General features: G+C 33.8%; 1 protein-coding gene across 1 annotated transcript in view; it reads right to left on the bottom strand.

Moving 5' to 3' along the window:
- Nucleotides 1–1,537: 1,537 nt before the first annotated feature.
- LOC128187175 (transient receptor potential cation channel subfamily M member-like 2) overlaps nt 1,538–15,969 on the bottom strand; it is a 39,747-nt gene continuing 25,315 nt past the window's right edge. Inside the window, exons 23-32 of the mRNA XM_052857428.1 lie at nt 15,680–15,905; nt 15,353–15,427; nt 15,167–15,250; nt 14,891–15,019; nt 14,515–14,799; nt 8,954–9,128; nt 8,563–8,722; nt 7,983–8,173; nt 7,615–7,774; nt 1,538–5,056 (exon numbers count right to left, since the gene is read on the bottom strand). Coding sequence (XP_052713388.1) covers nt 5,011–5,056; nt 7,615–7,774; nt 7,983–8,173; nt 8,563–8,722; nt 8,954–9,128; nt 14,515–14,799; nt 14,891–15,019; nt 15,167–15,250; nt 15,353–15,427; nt 15,680–15,905 — 1,531 coding nt within the window. The 3' untranslated portion in view covers nt 1,538–5,010. The remainder of the gene's footprint in view (nt 5,057–7,614; nt 7,775–7,982; nt 8,174–8,562; nt 8,723–8,953; nt 9,129–14,514; nt 14,800–14,890; nt 15,020–15,166; nt 15,251–15,352; nt 15,428–15,679; nt 15,906–15,969) is intronic.

Genomic DNA, 15,969 nt, shown 5'->3' with positions numbered 1-15,969 from the left:
AATTTGTAATATATAGAGTACTTTTTAACGAGTGTATCTTCAGATAACAGACGAGGGGGCTTGTCCCCCGAGTCTGATATCTGAAGATGCACAAGTTAAAAAGTTACTCTATATGTTTTGTATCGTTGTTTTCAATGCACTGAGTTGCCCATGATCTATCAAAATTTTGTTATGTTCCATTTTATGACCAATGAAAAAAGAGCACGTGATTCTAGAAGTTAAGCGTAATACATTTTATGAAAGTTCCATCTACCTCGCCCTTTTAAGCAAAAATGCCGTGGATGACGGTTGTGATTTTATGCTCTCGCAATTCTTAGGATATAGTTGAAACTGAATTCCTTAAATAAATTAAGAAACCTGATCATTCACAATTTGTTGATAGCCATCTCGGATTCTCCGGGATGAAGATCCTAAACAGAATCACTGGTTACGGCGCTTTGTGTTAAGAAGTACATATAAACAGAATGGTAGTGATAACCCCCGCGTCCTCTATTCGTTGTGTGCGGATTACTGCGTCATTTGCGAGAGGAAAACATTCAATTTGAATTTTCTTGATGAACATGACGACCTTATTGCCGTTTTCCGCAAAGTTTTAGATGTTTGCATGAAGGAATTATCAAAGGGTTCAGGTACCAAAGTGCGACAAGTTGATTCGATAATGCCGGAAGATGAGGAAAAAATCTGGACTCGTGGAGTACACCGGATTTAGATAATTGTGTATTTCATTTCTAGCCATAATTAACTGGCTGTTTAAGCAGTAAAAAATGATAAGTTTTCTTGTAATAATTTTTATACCTGCTTAAAACATTTCACAGAAACTGGTATGTTCTTTGAATTTCATGAAGCACATGAATTTGTAAATGATAAATACAATTTTCTTATTTTTTGCTACTCTTTTTTTTTAAAAGTGTGATCTATCAGGGAAAAAAAGTGTGATCTATCACAGATACATCACATAAAACTGTTGTGTATCAAGAAAAAATGAATTGCTGACATCAAAGGAAAAGCTCACAAACAATGATACAATAACTACTTTGGGAATACTTTAGGAACATTTTCTACCCGTCGGTAAGTCGGAAGGTCTCCCGTATACCGGGTACAAAGCAACAACGTGATAATGTACCGTATAATATACTTAGTATCTGAATTTCAGATAATGACTTTTCGCTAGATACAATTCAAATTGCAAGAGTTTTGACCATTTAATGAATAGTGAATAAATACACACAGAGAAGCGGTAAAAACAGAAGACATTTTCACATATTACACACACGTCTAAGCATCCATCAAACTAACAAATTAAAGCATATCACAGATATCACTTTATATTTGATAATGATTGACCACGAAATTGAATTTCATGTAGAATAGTAAAAAACGAGCCAATTTATCATCCACTGAACGACTCGATTCGTTTATTTAAAAAAAAACCACAACAACATTATATAAGGAATTGTTTCATACAAACTACGCAAACACGATTCATGCAACCGGAGGAAGGTGGGGGGGGGGGGAGGGTCTGCCCACCACAGCTATGTCCTGTCACGTATACTAAGAATTGCACAAACAGATATCATAAAGACAGGAGTTTGTCTATTCCATTAAAGTTTGTTTTTTAACAAAACCCCGTTATTCTTGAGTATAATTAATGATCAAAGGGACAGTGTAATTCTTGTAAAAGCACGTAAAATGTACACTTAATTTTCAGTTTAGGCACAAACAAAAACATATCTACAATATATATGTATCCGTGAGTTAATACAATACGTATGGTACACTATATGGTATATATCAGTTGTGACAAATCAAAAATCAAGTGAAGAAAAATTTTAGTATTAAAATACTAACATACATTTTATTTATCTTAAACTGCAGCAAAATGTAAAGCTTACGTTGTAGTAACAAAATGTAGCCCCGCCTACATCTACAAACACATGGCATCTTTTCTTTAAAGGGAGGGGGACAGACTTATCCAAAATATTAACAAGCCAAAAAAGGGGAAAAAGGGGGAGGGGGGGGACTTCAAAATCCTAATCCGTGGGGTTAGGGTGTTACGACATCTATTTTAAGGTAAATTTGCTTATTTATCCTATTTTCTTAAAGTTTTCAATGTTAAGATACCAGATTATAATCATAGCGCATGAAGTATTTAATTGCACTGAATACATATATATTTAGTATATATGTGATTGATATATTCAATATTTAAATATAATGCATGAATGTGTACATAAACATTTTACGCCCTAGAAAAGTTACAATGTAATTGAAACAAGTGGTGGTATATAATATATGTACAAAACAGAAATTAGAGACATGGACATTAAGGAAGGAACACATATGATGATAAACGTGCCAAAATATATAACTTTCCAATTATATATCATATTTACAATTTTTTAGATGCAAATTTTAAAAAAAAAAACACTTTTCTGGTTATAGATTTCTTAATTTAGCTTTGATATTTTCCTTTACTTTGCAGAATTTGTGAAGGGGATGATTAAATTTTCCAGCTAAACAAGAGGCCCATGGGGCCACATCGCTCACCTGAGCAACAATGACTTTATATGGACGTTCAAAAGATATTGTGCCATATCGCCCCTCGGTAAAATAACAGAAAATAAATAATGTAAAGCATTCGAATTTTACACTTTTTTGCATACACGTAATCTTTGACATTGTACCTTTATGGAATATTATTCTTTTTTTACCGAGAATAAGAAAATCCTACGCAAGAAATAAAAATAAACATTTGGTAGGGGTACACTGATAACTTAAATTCAATTCCCTATATTTTCGTTCAGAGCCCTCCCCCCTCCCCCTCTTTATAAAGCGATCAAAATATATATGAGAGCATATAGGTACATTTTCTTCCTCAACTACTTACTAGTTATTGTATTTTTTAAAATAATATCATAATAGTTATTGTATTTTATTTTAAAAATTCCTATAGGCCTTGATGTGAAGAAGAAAATGGTACCTCAATGCGCTCAATTCCTCAAATTAAAAACATACAAATATCTTATTCGCTTCCCCATTATAATTAAGTGACTGTTGTTTACCTGGCGTAAACTCGTGTGACTTTTATAACCTTATTCACACTTGATTGATGAATACACTTGAATGAAAAATGTTGTTACATAACATGTTAAAAGCTTTGAAAATCAATGTATTCACAGGCATATCACTCAATTTTACTAGGGCTCACCCATTATTTTCATTTTATTCAAAAATAACAAATGGCTACAAACCAGGATAATTTTCCGCTGTAATATTTTCTTAAGAATAGCAATAATGCCTTTATCCCCGTAACAGAAATGTGTTAGAACTATGGAAACTGTTTTAACGGTGTCGTTTTTATTTACTCGTGTCTGAAAAACTATCAAAATTGATGTATATTTCATATTATTGATTGTATTAAGAGGTGCCCACAGAGAGTAGTTACAGCATGTCATCATTTAATTTTTTTGTACAAGAATCTAACGTTTAGCGAGACATTTCTAATGATCGACCAAAATTTCATCGTCAATCGTAGAATCAGAAGCAAGATACAGAGCTCACAATTCTGCTAGGTTTGAGTCATATTTTGTTCACATGAGTTTATTATATTCAGCTTAAGATTTTTAACTTGATATTTCCTATTCAGCATTTAAAATGGAAACAAAAAAATGGCCTAAGATATCTGTACAAACATAGAATATTGAGCAGAGCTCGATCTGTATCGTGCTTATAATTCGAAGCTTAACATTCAAATATGGTAAGTAAATAGAAATTAAGGTACCTCACTACACCTTGAAATATTTTCTCAAATCAGCAAAATATTACTTGAATATGATAGAAAGCTTGATGGATAAGAGGTATATATGTCAAATAGGCGAAAAAATGTGCAGTTTTAAATAATAAATGATAGTTTCAAAAATTTCATTCAGAAAACATAAAAAAGCCCAGGCAGATTCGAACTTCACAAGCCTGATACTTCAACCACTGAGCTATGACGATATACATCTGAATCGATTGATACAAACAGTTTAACAAAACATTTATATCGCCATATTGTGACGTAGTGTCTTAAAAAGTATAAGTCTCGGTGTAGTGAAGTACATTGTACCTTAAATATAAGAAACATGCACTATAACAAAAAAAGAGCATAATTTATTTTTCAAAATGAATCATATATATAAATATATATATCTACATATTTCCGTCAGCGATATCAATCTCTATTAAAACATTAGAAAATGCTGAGCATCTCAACAAAACACATTGCATTAGTCAAACATTATGCAAAAGATCAAACCGAATTACCGATAGAATGAATTGTATTTTAGTACTTTTTCAATACATTAGATTAATTCAATTTGCGCAGATAATAAGTTTACTGTCTGATTTACCAAAGTCTCTGTTTGATTTCATACGTAAAAATTACAAAATTACGGAAATTTGTTGATCTATATGAATTAAGAGCCCAATTCCGTACAGTAATAAAAAAAAATCCTATTGCTGAGAGAATTTGATTTCAACGAATTCCCTTTTCTAAAGCAAATTTTTCTAAAACAAGTCATGGAATCAACTGTAATTACTCCTAGTACAACACACTATTCACGCCGATGTTTAGGGTTCATCTTAGCTGTCGCCCTACTTGGACTTCCCTATAATCTTTAAATCACTTCGATATCGACTGCAATTGTTTAAAGAAAAGTTCATAATTTGAGGTCAAAACTCAAACTTGAGGCTGAGTATTGACTTGAGGAAAGTCGGTGACGGTGAGTCAGAATTTGTTCTTCGTATTGAAAAAAATCTCCGTTTTAGATCATACAATGATGTTAACATTCATGGTTGTGGTCGACATGCTTTTGATGACTTTTTGGTGTAAACCGAAAAAGTTGTACATCTCTTATATTAAAAGAATCATGCCACATTCAATGTAAGTTTGATTAATATTCTATGAAATAAATATAAATGACATAAACTTCCTGGTGGGAAAAAACCCCCACCGAGGAGATTGATCTGTTATGTTGTTTCCTTTTGGGCGTCGCCATTTGGTATGCTCTGAAGCCTACAAAAGCAGATTCAAATAATAAATAATGGAATACTAGCAGTGTTATAAGACTCTTCCAAATCAATTGTAATATTAGCTGTAGGTCTGTAGCTCCCGGTCTGAGAAAATTCTGATGGACGACCTGGGATCTACAGTGCCTTCGAAAGTAAATCTAAGTATTTGATTTCATAAATTATATTCATTTTAAAACCAACAATTTTGCATGGCAAGTAGTTTCTTAGGTGTATTTGAATAAATGCGCACATTTTTAAAATATGAATTATCGGGCTTTTCCGACAAAAATTCCGAGATACGGACGGATACACCATTTAAATTATGTTGTGTAATACCGTAATTTAAAATAGAATTAACGCTATCAAACTTCACAATGTATTAGGTATCAGTAATTGAAATTATTCGAAAAAATTATATCCAAGCAATATTGAACTCTGGCGTCGAAAAACATACGACTACAGAAAATATCTAAATTTAAAATCCAACTATTTTCAAGGTATTTATAGATAAGTTCCCTTGAAAACAATGCTTCTGAACACATTACATCGAATTAATGGATTTTTTTGTCACCAGTGATGATTTGTGCTGAGGTCCAAACAGTGTTTCACTTCCGGTTTGCCAAAGTAACTGCATGGGAGAGTTGATTAAAATCAACCAAAAACTGCAATTTACGGTGCACAAAAAATTTCGCTAGTTTTGGGCTGATTAACATTATTTACACACAAAATATGTTGAAAACAATAGTACCATTATATTCTTCCTGCAATATACTACTAAATGCCTGACATCATAACGTCAGGCATATCTTAAGTTTGAAAGTTGCCTTCTCCAAAACAGTGCAGGCAATGGGAGAAAGCAAAACACTATTTTTCATTATAAAGATAAACCGATGCATGTTTAGTGTGCAACATTAATTTAACTTTCACAATTGATGAAAATGTTAGATGGGATGTACATGTACATGTAATAAGCAACAGTGAGCAAGAATGTTCAAGTAAAAGGGCTGTTCAACATATGCACATGTGTAATCCTGATCTTAAAATAGGATAGCCATATTTGAACGGTGAAAAAGGGGGGTCATCGCAATAAGTTGTAACATATTTTCTATTAAGGTACAATGTACGTAATAATTGGTGTTGGATTATCATCATTAATGAAGAATCATCATTTTGGATTAAAACAAATATATATTCATTTTTAGCTTGAATATTAGTGAATGAAGTAAATCGCTGAAGCGGGGTGTCCGGATTTTCGATCTATCTGGCAATTTCATTTATCTTGAAAATGGTCAATAACACGTGGGTCTCACTAAATGTACATTGAACAATTACTAATCAAGTATGTATATTAATGTATATTAATAAATTCGACAGATTTCTTTCAAAACATTCGATTCAAAGTATACTCCATGACTGTATAGATAAAAGTTATTACGGAGCAAATGTCAAAAAATTGATCTGACTCCCTCCTCATGGATCATTCAAACCATTACAGCGTTGCGTGAATAGTAAAGCAGGGCTTCGCGCCATAATGTCTTATTCACAGTTTTTGCGCGCAGATTAGTCATGTTGTGAATTTTCAGAGCAAACCGTGTGTACACATCACGGACATGTGCATGTAGTATCGGGGGAGACACTTTTTTTACCCTTACATATCAAAATGGAAATGACATGACCTGCCCCCTCCAGTTTGGTCGAAGCATTCTAATTAAATTGAATTGCAGTTGCAATGAAAAAAAAATCCCCCTCCCCCCCCCCCCCTCACGGATAAGGATTTTCTTGCATGATTTTGAAAATTCCCCGGTTTTTTTAATTGCTTGTCAAGATGTTTTGGATGAGGCTTTCCCTGTCCCCTCCCACACTTTCAAAATCTACTTTTAAAAATGCCTTTGGTTTTTTCCGAAACACGCTTTCTGAATTCCAGTTACGTATCATCGTTTCTTTCTAAAAGTGAAGGGGGGGGGGAGAGACTAAAAAGTTCTTGACAAGCAAAAAAAACAACAAAAAAACGCCATCTTCACGAGCCGTGAAAATCTTAATCCATGCCGATAGAGGGGGACGGTTATTCCCTCTAGCTATCACTGCGATTTTACAGTCAATTTTCTGAATTTTACTTCAATTTTTTCACATGCACACAAAGAAGTAGGGTGGGGGCCGACTCCATGATAATTCATTTTTTTCTGCGTGCCTGACCTCGGAAAATGATTTATGTTAAATTCACGCCGAAATCGAGAGTCTCCATTTTACATTTACATACACTGCACCACTTTAATTTACTGGGCTTGTGATGGTGTTCAAAAGAAAATAGAACGGTATGCAAATTAAAATGGTTGGATGGTCGTGACCATTATATGCTATATTTTATACCTATATAAGACAAAGAGCTCTGTATAAAGATATATGGAAATATTTGGAAATTTCTACAGTTTATAGATAACTATAGTTAATGGCCAAAAATATCATATTTAAAAGTAGGCAGATCTGATGGTTTTAAGATTTTTGTTGACCACACAGCTTCCATAATGCTGATTTGACATTTAGTGATAAAAGAGAGAGGGGTACCTATGCAGTATCTTCTCCACTTGCATGGCCACATTCTTGGCTATCCTCTTCTCCGTTAGGGTTGAGTTGGCGGGATCCTCATTATGCTTCTTCATGTACAGATGAGCCATGTCTCTCTCGAAGCTATTCATCATATCGCTGATTTTTAAGGATACCAGTACTGTGTGATAAAATAAACAAAAATTAAGTTTACTTATACATGTATCAATTTTATAAGCATGTATGGTAATAAAATATGCATTTTAACCAATGTTCAATGTATATTGCTTCTTGTTCACGTAGCTTAAACATATATATATATATATATATATATATATATATATATATATATATATATATATATATATAAAAAACAAAATCATTCTTACATTTTTTATCATTTTCTATTTTGTTACGTTTTTGAATCCTCTTGCACATCCATCTCGCAAAATAGATAAAACGCTCAAATATTCCAAGAGGCATCGGAAAAATCGGAACCCTCTTGAACTCCCGCACCAGTGCGTATCTCTCATAGTTCCATTTGTAATTCCTTTTGTCCTGTATATTTCGATAGGTGTCACTATGTGAAAAAAAATAGCGACTAATTTTCCAAATATATCAAAAGAAAATGATAACGGCTACTTACACATCTGAGGGAATCATTAACTAAAAAAAGTTACTTAACAAAGGTCATATTAGATAATCAAAGTGAAAATAATCCAAACATCGCCATATTCTAACTTATTTCTATGAGTTTCAATTAAATTATAAACCCTCTAGAGTAACAAGTTATTTGGTATTTGAAAAAAATAACTGATCATTTTTATCAATCAACCAAAATGTTTTTAAAGAATTGCATACTGTTCTGAAAATAAGTCAGAATTCCACATCCGCACCCCAATCAGTTCAAGCTAAAAAAAAAGACTTTTGACACCTAATCGTTCGAGGTCACAATAGAGTCGAACTTACCTAAACATAGCTATAAGGATATTTAGGAGCATGACGTTGGCAAATATCAGGTAGATACCCATCAAGACAAGTCCAATGACCTGCCGGTGCTTCTCAGCGCACCTTGGGAGGGTTCCGTTGTTATACATTGCCGCATCGAACGTACAGTCCGGTTCTTCCGCTGTCAACGTTATAAATATTAGACATTAACAGAACACTAAATCTGGATAACACACACACACACACACACACACACACACACACACACACACACACACACACACACACACTCTCTCTCTCTCTCTCTCTCTCTCCTTCTCTCTCTCTCTCTCTCTCTCTCCGATTATCATTCAGATTACTCTAATGTATTCTGAAATTGTCATAACATCAAACTCAAATGAAACTGTCGTACCTTCAATGTCGTCCAGAAGTAACTCTCCGTAGAGATTCCAGTATCCAAGGCGCAAGACGTTAAAAAATAGATTGACACCTTTTTCAGATTGAGGATACATTATTGCGTGAGCAGCAACAGCATAAGATACCACAAATAGCATCAAAATCACAACAAAATAAAGGAGATCCTTCGCCTGAAATCAAATCAAACGTTTTCAAAAATAGCATTTAAAAAGTTGGGACAAATTAAGAAACCAATGTGGCACGGTGAACCATAAGAAATTAAAAGTAATGTAAATGGAACTAAGTCAAGTGTAAAATACAATCAAAATAAAATTTTAAAATTTAACATTTAAACCTGGCAATAAATTTCATCCTAAGAATGATTAGTTAAAAAGGTTAAAATGTAAAAGCCCCTCTGTGGGTCTCATAAATGACCTGCAAATGACACTGACGCTTCACCAAACTGCACTTCACTCTCTTATTTCAAACAAGAGGCACATGGGCTACATCGCTCGCCTGAATAACATTTCTTGTATCTCTCTCGAAATTTTTTAATATAATCCTCTTTAAATCACAAAAACACAAACAAATCTTATATATTAACAGATTTAACAATACAAAAACAGTCCAATCTTATTATTCTAGACCTCAACGTATCAAAGATAAAAAAAATTACAATTGACTACAAATAATTATAACATAAGGCCCACTGGCCACATCACTCACCTGAGCAACAATAGCCAACAAAAACGTTAGACCATCTTTAGAGTATCAAATACAAAATATCTAAACAAATTGAAAGAGTATATCTTGATTTCAAAATAAATTTTTTTTTAAATTTTCTCAACATGCTCTGAAGTTAAACATTGAAGTCATTTTGTTTTTTCAGGTTTTTTTTTTAGAAAAGAAGATTTTTATAAGCTTTTTCCTATCTACTCTAAGGTAAAACTTTAACCTCCTCCCATTGAGACCCAACCCTACCCCCAAGGGATCATGATTTGGACAAACTTAAATCTTCACTACAGTACAGCTCACTAGTATCCCGAAGAAAACACCGACCACCGTGTTTGAAAGTCCACGCTGACGGTGGAAGTGTCGGTACCTTTATCTATTGTTCTCTGTTACGGCCACAGAACGAGAAAAAACACGGAGCGACACGGTGCAACGCGATGCAACACGGACAGTTACACGGTGTAACACGAGGTATTTACCTGTGAAAAAAGGAGGATTTAGGAATAAAACTTATAAAGAATAAAATATTTATTGATGTACGTAAGAGAATCAAAGAAAAAGACAAAGAAATAGAAATAAATAAAATTTTTATGCACGCAATTTTCTGACGTATGCGATTGACACGGTTGATTTTTGTTATCAAAAATCGATATCGCCCACATAAAGGTTTGATCAATTAAAACACTAACACTTTCTTTTCCTTTTTAAAATTCAAATAAACGGTTCTATAAGTTTTTGTTTCAGTCCTTTTTTAAACGGAGTAGTAATCGTAGTTACTGTAGTTTGGCAGTTTCAATAGTGCATAGAACCATAACTGTGATCTTCTCTCACTTATACTCTATTCAACGATAACAAATCTAACTGGTTGTTGAAAACAAATGCACTTTCTCAAAATAATATAATTATACTGCTTTATATCTAATATATTTTCAAATTTTCTTTCTTTTATACATATGCGTGATGTACATGTACTTGTCCGTGTAGTACCGCACGGTACATATTCATTGCGCTACGAATCCGTGGATCGGTTCTTGAAAAAAATTTTATTTTATCTTTATAGCAACTTGAGTTTAGAAATTATTTGTGCTCCAAGAAACTACTCTCAGTATTGCAATAATTACTGTTTGATTGTTTAATGATCGTCATATAAGAGAGAGAAATAGAGAGAAAGAGAGAGAGAGAGAGAGAGAGAGAGAGAATACCAGTATGAGTTTAATTTAAGTACATTTTACTTGTAATTCAGTGTAATAAGTTAGATTTATAGTTTCCATTGTATTGAACCCTTTTCCCTAAAATTGCGATAGAATATAATTATGCAGTCAGGGTCCACGTGCTATCCCTGTCAATCAAATCAGTCCGCGAGATAGACCACGTGCTCCTTCCATGATATGGAAAAAATGTCGTTCTATTGTTTTTTAAAGTCCACAAAATAGAAAAATGTTTAACAATGACGTATTCAGTGTTTGAAATGTTTATTTTCTTCATTCTTATACTGCATGCATGAGGGGTGGAATATTACGTTGTAAAATCTCTCTCTCTCTCTCTCTCTCTCTCTCTCTCTCTCTCTCTCTCTCTCTCTCTCTCTCTGTCTCTCTCTCTGTACTTTTGTGCAACTTTTTTTGAATTATAAGAGGTCTATTTGTATGAATTTAATTCATTTATTTTAGATCCATGGCTTTAATAACGATTTCAACACAGTGACTAAAAGTTTGTAAAGTTCACGATGTAATAAGATTTTTCGTTAAAATTTCGACGCTATTTCACATCAATAAAGTTGTGTTTATTATAAATGCTTGCAAAAAGTTATCGGTATTATCTCATTCATCTTTTTAATCAATCAGGTTTTTTTGTACATACATGTATGTGTACCCGGTAAATAATTTCTTATCGCAAGTTAATACTTTGTGAAATTCCCGCATTTATAGAGTTGCTGATTTGTTCCCCGGATCCACGCGCCGATAGTCTTACGTGTAGTTGTTTGTGTACATATCTACAGACAATTTTTTTTTTGTTAGAGATTAGGAAAAATCATTGAACTAACAAAGTAGAAGTAAGATATATTCAGACCATACACACGACGGGTTGTGATGAGTTACCAAACAGGTGTTCGCGGAAAGGTGTGAATAACGGCATCTCGAGTACACCTGTTCAGACGTCCAAATAGTTGTAAATTCCAATGACACCTAACAAGACAGACAATAACACCTGTTGTGTATAGAACCCAAGATGAAAGACAATGCTGTGTATCTGATCATCTTCCGTACATCGCACGAGTGATTTTTTCATGTGAAATCACGAGGCCATTACGAGCTATACGGAAATAAAGTTGAAAATTATTTTATGAAATGCGGGTATATTTTTAATACATGTACAATGCTTGAATATAATTTAAAAAGGGTTTGTACATGTATTTATTTATAATATAAAAGTGATTTTTTGTTTATTTATTGCTACATTAATAGCTGAAGTCCAAATTATTTTAGTCACCGGTAATTTGGGGTTGTTATTTACTACAGCACATCAACAGCACATGTTTTTAGAAAAACATGATCTGAAATGTTTTCATTTCTCATTTTTAATTGGTTAAAATTAAGGCTGTAAATTAATTTATAAATCAGAAAGTGTTTACAGATAACAGAAATAGGACGTTTAAGCTCACGACATTTTAATAGGATCGTCAGTTACAACATCACGTGTGTTTAGAAAAAAAACACAAGATGAATTAAATTGATTTGAATTTTGATTATATTAATTGATTATTAAATATTTTTGGTGAATTTATTTCAATTTATTTAAGAACAAATGAATTAAAAGGTATCCATTTACGTCGAGTTTTCAGATCACAAAAAATTAACTTCACGTTGACAGCCTCGACAACTTTCTGGTTCCGTGCAACTTAAGTCGACATTCTTTTTTTTTTAATATGAAAAGGATATATATGTTTCAACCCTTGTTTAGTCATAATTTCTTTATTTCTAAACATACGCTATTTCTATCAACGTCTCAGGTAACGATATCAACGGAGTAACACAGTGGCCACGGAGTTACACAGGCGGCCACGGTGCGACACGGTGCTTTTTCTTGAATTTTTCAATACACATACACGGTGTCACACCGTGTGCACGGTGCGACACAGACCGTTTTCCACCGTGTTATTTACACGGTGGGTGTCGGGATACTCGTGAGCTGTACTGTACCTTAGGATGACTCCACACTACATGTACTTTCAATCTTTCTGACCAAAAAGCTTTTGAGAAGATTTTTTAAAGATATTGCTCCATTCATTCCTATAAAAAACTAAACCCATTGTGGCTCCACCTTACCCAAAGAGATAATGAATGTATATCACAAACTGGAATCCACACTACCTGATGATATTTTTACCCAAGTTACAGCTTTATTTGCCAAACGGTTTTCTTAGAATAAGATTTTCACAGATTTTTCTTTCTAAATGCCTTTGTAAAAATTTGACACCCCCCCCCCCCTCATCATGGTCTCTCCTACGAAAGCTTCAACACAAGTTTCATCTTTACTGGCCAAAAAACTATAAGACGATTTTTGAAAAAAAATTCATGGCATGCAATTAAACTTATCCCCTTTTAAAGAAGGCATGACCCTACATTGGAACAAACCCATATCCCCTTCACCCAATAAAGCTTTGTGCTCAGTTTGATTGAAATTGGCCCGATGGTTTTGGAGAAGAAGATGAAAAGGTGAAAAGTTCACTTTAAACTTAAACAATTTAGAATCTGTAGTATCTGGAAATGCTCACAAATCGTAGCGTTGTAGTTCCTGAGGAAAAGCTTTTAAAACATTTTCCATAGAAAATTGATATGTTAAACTTTGAACCACCCTTGGGACTTCAGTATTGATCAGGGGGTCATGGCTTAAACAATTTACAGTCTAGACTATTTGAGGTTGCTGGCATTGTAGTTTAGTAAGAAATTTTCTAAACATTTCTAAATATTTAATACTTTGAATCGCTTTAGGGGGCCCAGGAGTCATGGATATAACAGTAATGGTTTTAAGAATTTAAAACCTACACTATCTAAGAATGCCTGCATGGTAATATCACAAATTATAGCATTGTTGTTCTTGGGGAGAAGATTTTTAAACATATTCCCCATAAATCACTATGTTGAATTTGAACACGAGATCTATTGGGGTCTCAGTATTGGTCCAGGATCACAAAATTTTACATTTTACAGTCTACACTATCTGAAGATGCGTGCATGGTGATATCACATTGTAGTTCTTGAGGAGATGATTTTACAACATTTGCCTTTACATTTCTCTGTAAAAACGTTAAACCCCCTCTTGGGGCCTCAGTGTTACACTAGGAGTCATAAATTCTAAAATTAAGAATCATCACTATGTATAAAAGTTTTCTTGTAAATATTGGCATACAGTATTGGTGCAGTGGTTTTTTATTTGATGATCTTTATAGACACACCCTATTTTTACCGTTTTGATTATTTCCCTTTGAAAAGGGTTTAGACCCCTTTCTAACAATTCAGAATCTCCTAGTCATAATGATGCTTTGTACCAAGTTTGTTTTTGGCCCGAGATCTACAAGAAATGTCTAAAATTTAAAAAAAAAATGAAAAACGAACGGGCGGACGGACACCCAGACAGACAGATGATCGACAACAGGTGATCAGAAAAGCTCACTTGAACCTTCGGTTCAGGTAAACTAAACAATAAAAGAAAAAAGTATTCAGTTTATAAAGTAACAGTATTTCTAAAGACAGTATGTCACTATATGGAGGTTGGTAAGTCCTTCTAAATTTTCATCGTAGTCCCTCAAAACCATTATTTTTTTTAACAAAGTAGTTGTGTATTTACCATAGCAGCAATCATCCAAATTTTGGGTCCTAACTCTTTAAGAGCTAAGAAGGCTTTCATGGTACGCATAAAGAAGGCTATTAGACTTATAGCAAGTAAGACGCGTCCGGCTTCCACGAACCCAGATAGGTTTAAACTCATGCCGATTGGAAAGAAAATAATAACAATGAAGTCAAAATAATTCCACTTGTCTGTGAAATACCCTTCCAACCTTTTCGACCACGATAACTCCTGCGGGAAATTTGGACCTAGCCGTTTCTTTAAATCTGCATTTACACAATAAAGCTGCAAAAGAAACAACACAGGATTATAAAAATTATCACCGAATTAATATACTCTGTAGAATTTGGTCAAAAGCGTATCGGATTTAACCCACCTCTCGAAATTCATCCATAATCAAGCACAATACCCAAAAACACATCTGGTATTCGATATAGGTCAATTTATCTCCAAAGCCGGTCAGAAGTGCGTAGCTAAAGAACCCCAAGAAAACTATGTAGGAAGCCTGTCAAACGAAATTAAGAAAATCCGTGCGATGTATTGAGTGAAAGACAACAATCAATATTTAGCATAATCCAAACGAACCTATTTACTTTAACGTGTCAGAACACCATTCAAAACAGAAAAAATAACCTGGTAGAAAAAAATATACCATTGTATGTGAGAAGCGCATGATCGGAGCAGTGTAGAAATTGGTGATGCGATTCCTAATTTTTTTCATACATGTATTTTCTTTCTGTGGGATGAAACAAACCATAATAATTCAGTAAACATGTTTATTAGTGTACTAAAAGGAGATTCACGTCATGAAATAAAACATCTGACGTAGCAAGCGTACTACTTTCTCTTCATCGGATTCTTCAAATCGAAGCACAAAAGGAAGGAGTCCCAATACAAATACTGATGACACCATCTGCAAATAAAACCATAAAGCATTCAACAACGAAAATGTTAAATGCAACAGTATTCAAACACAGGACAATCCACATCCTGCAAAAACAAACAGAAAGTTGCTAAACGCAGCCCCAATGCTTAATAATGCTTAATACCTCACTCACCCATGTCTTCCGGGGGGGGGGGGGGGGGATTCCAAAACTTAAAGGATGTATTTAAATTTACTATTAATTAATTGTTAACATTAGCAAAACATATTTTAATTGGTCACCTGTATTGAATTATTTTTGGCTGAAATTTTCCCAAACCATCCCCGGTTGATAGAGATTTTGCAGGCATCATGCGTCATAAAGGAATATATTTTCATTTGGTACGCTATTTCTAGGCACGTAAGATTGCGCCACCGCGGGCGTTTTCTTGTCAGTATACGATCAGTTTCATCCGGACGATCTGTGTAGCATTGATTCAAGACGCCACATGCCAAATCTAGAAAATCTCTGAAATGTAAATTTTATTTAGACGAATTAAACAACAAATACTTTTACGATATGTACATGTAGC

This window comes from Crassostrea angulata, chromosome 6 (assembly GCF_025612915.1).
Source record: "Crassostrea angulata isolate pt1a10 chromosome 6, ASM2561291v2, whole genome shotgun sequence".
In the NCBI taxonomy this organism is placed as follows: domain Eukaryota; kingdom Metazoa; phylum Mollusca; class Bivalvia; order Ostreida; family Ostreidae; genus Magallana; species Magallana angulata.
The sequence above is the reverse complement of the archived record's forward strand: the minus strand, read 5'-3'. Positions and strand labels throughout refer to the sequence as shown.